This window comes from Otolemur garnettii, unplaced genomic scaffold, assembly GCF_000181295.1.
Source record: "Otolemur garnettii isolate 467f Iridium unplaced genomic scaffold, OtoGar3 scaffold00078, whole genome shotgun sequence".
In the NCBI taxonomy this organism is placed as follows: Eukaryota; Metazoa; Chordata; class Mammalia; order Primates; family Galagidae; genus Otolemur; species Otolemur garnettii.
Window position 1 is genome coordinate 1,157,914 of NW_003852473.1, and position 6,000 is coordinate 1,163,913.

At 43.0% G+C, this 6,000-nt stretch overlaps 1 protein-coding gene across 1 annotated transcript in view; it reads right to left on the reverse strand.

Annotated features, from left to right (window-relative positions):
* Nucleotides 1-5,311: 5,311 nt before the first annotated feature.
* Nucleotides 5,312-6,000, reverse strand: part of USP13 (ubiquitin specific peptidase 13) — a 154,386-nt gene continuing 153,697 nt past the window's right edge. The window contains exon 21 of the mRNA XM_003794274.2: nt 5,312-5,470. Within this exon, the coding sequence (XP_003794322.2) occupies nt 5,377-5,470 (94 nt within the window). The 3' untranslated portion in view covers nt 5,312-5,376. The remainder of the gene's footprint in view (nt 5,471-6,000) is intronic.

A 6,000-nucleotide genomic window follows, 5' to 3' on the forward strand; every position in this document is an offset into this window, starting at 1 on the left:
AAGCAAGCGGCCGCTGCAAGATGGAAAAGGAAGGGATTTTCCCCTACAACTGCCCTGCCAATGCCCTGATTTTAGCCCCGTAAGATCCATTTTCGGATTTCTGACCATTAAATCAAATGCATTGTTTTAAGCCACTGGGCTTGGGGTACTCTGTCACTGCAGCAATAGGAAACTCACCCCCTAGAAACACAATGTCGTAGCATCACTGGAGTCTCTTGATGTAGCACCTCTCTCTCTCTTTAGTTTGCTTTTACCCTGTTAAGGGGTCACCAGCAAACACAGAGCGAGGGAACACAGGAAGGTCTTAATTAATTCCACTCAGTGACCTGACACCAGAGATGCCTAAGGCACCAGACTCCCGCCACCTGACCCCTGCCACCTCCTCAGAGGTGATGACGTGCCACCGCCAAAGTTTCACCAAGGATGGGGATCATAGAGCCACCAAGGCTGCCCAGCTACACCCAGAAACCCTAAAAAGAAACAAAATTAGTCACTGTCTCTAGTTCCCTGTTCCACTGGTGAATGAGAACCAGCAGAATCAGTTTACTAGGCATTTTTTTTTAAAAAAGAAATAAGAAAAAAAGAGCCATAAAGGAACCTCAGATTGTGAGAATAGCTTTTAATTTAAAACGATTGAAGCAATAAATCATCCATCTCTCTTTTCATCACAGGCAAATACTCTCCCAAAACATTTTATATAGTTTAAACAACAACTGTGACTAGTGCAAAATTAAACAAATACAAACTCTTTGAGGAGCCAGCATCAAACCCTGCTGGGCAGGTGGGCACAGGAAACAGGCTCAGCCTCTCAAGGCCGAGAGTGGCACAGGGAGGGCACAGGATTCAACACAGCCAGCTCGGAACAGACTACAAAATACCCGGGGAGGAAAACCACAAGAGAATGTCGCCTAAAATGAAACAAAGATGCCAAACACCCTGATGTGGTAATACCCTTGGCACCTGGCAGATGCCAGAGAAAGAGGAGCAGAGACAGTAACTCCCAGGCAAGGCGAAAGGTGACAGTTTGGGGCTCATGTGCTTATGTTTTTTTAATTGGGATCATACATGTCTATACTGGGTTTTATGCAGAAAAATCTGCTTTCTGAGAGGCGCTACGTGCCTCCCAGTGCTCTTGAATTGAGCAAAAACCTTTGTGTTGCTTCTATCTGGATGCCTCACAGAGTGGCCTTTCCTACCTGTGGGATGTCACCGCCTGCCCCACACCACGCAGGTCTGGAGGGGCATGGCCAGTAGAAGCACAGCGGCAGCCACACATCTAATTTTAAATTTGTTAGTGGCCACATTTTAAAAAGACAAAAATAGGTGAAAACAACTTTCATCATATTTACTAAACTTTTAAATATTTGATTTAATCAGTATATCCAAAATATTGTCATTCTGGCATGTGATCAATATAAAAGATTGGAGAAATATTTTAAGCCAAGCCTTTTGAGATCTGGTGTGTCTTTCATGTGTACAGCACAATCTCAAACACCAAATTTCAAGTGGCCGTTTGCCACACAGGGCTCTTGCCCACCAGAGCAAATGGCACAGGCTTGGTGAAGCAGACGCAAACTCTTTTGGGGGGATTTGCTGAGTGGGAAATCTCCGTGACACCATGGATGTGATCTTCTACACAAATTTAAGAGAATAGGACTATGTTCTGCAACCTAGGATTTAAAGCAAAGGACAGGATAGGATAGAATTCTTTAAAGAAAAGGACAGAGTCACATTTTATCTGACCCCATCCCCGAGTCCTGATGGGATTTAGCAACAGTGATGGCTCCAAGATGAAAGGACATCCCGCCTGGGACAGACAACTTTTATCCGGAGATCACAGCTATAACTGAATTAGGACTCCTTCCCTGCCCTCCCCTAGAATTTTAAAATACTCTATAAATGTGACAGATTTAGCTAAATGCAGTTTTGAGCCTTTTCTAAGGAGGTGTTTTAAATGGATTTTTTTTTTTAATTTTGAGGGGGAAGGAGGCAAAGTACCTCATGGATTGGAAAGTCATGAGTTTCAAGAGTAGAAAAAAAATGGGATGATGACCAAAGAAAGTAAAGATAAGCAAAGCAGAAAAAGAAATGGGACAGGGACACTAAGAATGACACAGGTCCTCAACTGCAGTGTAGATGCTGTAACAATTCACAAACATAAGGTCTGAACCTCTAGGTGATCCCTCCTACAAAAACAGAAGAGACTTTTAGGGGCAGACGGGACTTCTGAGCTCATCGAATCTAACCCTCTCATTACAAAGAAAAATGCCCAGAGAGGCACAGGGCCTTGGCCTCACCACACTGACAGGTGGCGCCTGGATGCTGACCAGGCCTTCTCACCATGGACTGCAGGTCAGGCTCTGGTTCGGGCAAGGGATAAGCAACACAGGGAGCAAAAGGCTCCAGCTTTACCCACGGGATTTCAGCTCCAAGGGAGCAGCTGGGAAATGGCAGGCACATTCTCTTGTAGGTGGAAGAAAGCAGCCTCATCGTTTCCAAAATATTGAAGCAGGGTTGATGTAAAATGTTGCTAAAACATGATTCTTCCAAGAGTCTTTTCTGCATACATTATTTTTCCTTTAAAAGAAAACCCCAATGTGAACCAAACTGGTTTACTGATTTGTTGAATGGGCATTTAGAACCACAGACAAAGTTAAAATTTTGATACATTACATTTTCCAAAGACACATTCACATTGGGATTCTACACAAACATACATCAAAAGCTATTTACAGGAAGAAAGTGCTGCCTTTCCCACAGACACCCACAAACTCGTACCGTGAGAAGTTCACAATTACACCAACATGCCTCACACAGAGGGCTCCTAACTGGCTGATAATCAGTTGATACAATCCACACATTATTCCAGTTCTCAGTCACAAATAATGTCATCTACACCCATGTAAAATTAAGTGGTACATTCCAGATTTTCATAGGGAAACCTGCTTTGTATATATTAAGATACACATATAAATACATTTTTAAGCAAGAAAGAAACCCATTATTTGCTCCGGTTTTTCCCAATTCTCAATCCAAAACTTTGCCTTGTAGAAATAGCCCTTTGTGTTGTGAGGTGGCCATAGTATGATTTCCTACAATGTGTTTAGGTATTCAAAGGGCTAAAGTTCTTGTTTGGGTTAATGAAATTAAATAATTTATAGACTGTAATCTCAAATGTTGATTTTACACCATTCATTTTGCAAAGTTTTATTATAAAATTTTTATTTTCTTCAAAATACAGATGCTATCTTTGTCCACATTTCAATCCAACCCCCCTCGCCCCCCATTCCAAACAAAGGGCCTTTGCCTTGCAACATCGATGGAAACCAGCCATTTTTGATGCATGTCTGCAATCATTATTCTATGATTCAACTCAGCCCTAAGGGGACTGTATTCTGTAAGGCAGCTTAGCATGGGGATGTCCACGGGAGCCAGCGACTCGAGGAACAGAACACAGATGCTTGAGGATGCTCCAGTCAACATCAGACGGTGGCTCCAGTGGGCACACTTCAGTAGAGAATGACTGCACATGAGCTCCCACCTTCTGCCAGTTACATTAGTTCCCAAACTGAGGAAAACATCAGATGAGACAAGGCAGGACGCCACCTCCACCAGGAGCCACCACCCCACACCGCCTTCCACTCTGTAAAGGCTCATGGTATTCAATCTCACCATGTCCCCAAAGCATGATTGGAAAGGGAGGGGGGCAGGTGTCATCGCACCATGGAGCAGATGAGGACTGTGAGGCACAGGAAGGGTAAAGGACTTGCCCAAGGTCCACAGCCAGGTGGGGCAGCACCCGGGTCCCCAGGCCATGGGCCTCCGACACCGCGACCGTCACGTGCACAGAGTTAGATGACCTGTGACACAGGCGCCCCTGTGGTAACCACACTCCTGACTACCCACAGTTCACCACGTCCCAATCCACTGTGCTTTTTTTTTCACCCAGAAAGTTCTACTTTGTTTTCCTACAGTTTCTAGAAAGATCCTTTCAACCAAGCAAATATGTGTTAAGGAGGAAGCAATAAATCCTTTTTCCTTTGTCTGAATAATCTGAAATAGGAACTGCAGAGACTCTAGGATTTGGCGAAGAGTAAGAGGAACATTACAGAACTCTATCATTCCACTTTTCAACACATTTGAAACCCTAACCCCAGGTGGCAAATACCACCGAAAATGACCAAAACGGGAAGGTAGTCTTGCAGAACGTCATACAAATGCCTCTTTGCATCGAAAATCCTTACAATGTATAAGATCACGCTGTTGGTCACACCAAGTAAGCAGTGAAGGCAAATTAGGGGGTAACAAACAAAAGGGGAGCAGAGATGAGACTCTGGCCCCAGAAAGTGTAGACACGGAGGCAGACAGAGGATGTAGAGACTGAAAACTGCAGACAGATCTGGGGCACTTAACACGATTCCAGTTAGCTATTTGAACTAAAAATGAACACTATACCTTTTGGGGAAAGGGCTGCTGAGAAAATGGAAATTCACCTACCTTTGGCAAAGTACAGTATACGCTGCTGTGGGCATCTGGCATTAGGCCAGCAATGTCGCAAACTCAACTGAATTCCTGACAGCACTTAAAGGGCTAACTTAGCCCTTCTTACGCCTTCAAATCTAAGTGGGGAACTAATCTTTTTAAATGTTCCTGAGTTATAATTTCATTACATATTTACTTGCTTTTTTCAGATATGCTTAATACAACTGTTTAGCCTTTAAAAACCAAGTCAGCAAAATTTCTAGTGGACTCACTTTTCTAATAAAAGGTCTCATACTCTCACTCACTCTTACACACATTCACGTAATCATATTATGAATTTTGATATGATTTAATTAAAAATATCTTTCATTGCAGATGCTATATTACACATGGATGGATAGGTCAGAAATTATTGTATGTCATGAAAAAAATTATGTCACAGATAAAGCTCCACCCAGTGGCTAATTTTCTACATGAAACAAAAGTGAGCTTTTCTCTTATTGTGGGTAAGGCCAGACCACTGGCCACATTAATGAGTTTCTCTGGGGGCCACTACCATTGATCCCCAAAGCAAAACAGAGGACTGGGGGAATATTGCCATTTTTGATGTGCTGATGGCAGATTCTCCACCAGCAATATGAATATTTTTTTTAAATATCCTCCTCTCCTTGAACATTTATAAAAACTATCTACAATAGTATATCATCCCTAATAGAAATTTCTCCCCAGGTCTATTTCAGAAGGTGTCAAATGATGGTGCTTTTTAAACAAACTATAAATACTCCATGGATCCCTCCACGTCTGGATGTCTCAATTTTTCTTTTTTTTCTTTTTTTTTTTTTGGCAAATTAAAATGGTGTATGGCTTCCTTTCGCCGATTTGGATGTGGGGGGCTTAGCTTGGTATTCTGTGGTAAAAGTACATGTAGCCCAGGTCTTTAGGGGGCCTTTCGGAGGCACAAACTTTGTGGTCATTGTAGATCACCCATCTGAAAACAAAAGACAGAAGAATTTCATTCGAGGAAACTACATAAAGAAGTTACTACATTATGTGGAACACAATATTTAAAATAATCAAGACATTTTAAGACAACCAAACCTGAGTCTATTATATAGAAAGGGACAGAATCCTGATGGGGATTCTGCTCTTTGATTCTTGAGCTTACCACGAATGTTTATCAGGAGCCTATGAACATTTTAAACCTTTAATCTCGTAGCTCTCTCTGCAGAAATCCATAGATGGCTTCAGAAGCCAAGTTAAAGGTGGCACGTGCAGCTCGGTGGCTAGGGTGTCGGCCACACACACCGAGGCAGGAGGGTTCAAGCCCAGCCTGGGCCAGCTAAACAACAATGACAACTGCATCCAAAAAATTGCTGGGCACTGTGGCTGGCACCTGCAGTCCCAGCTACTTAGGAGGCTGAGAAAAGAGAATCGATTAAGCCCAAAAGTTTGAGGTTGCTGTGAGCTGTGCCACCACAGCACTCTACCAAGGGCAACGTAGTGAGACTCTGTCTCAAA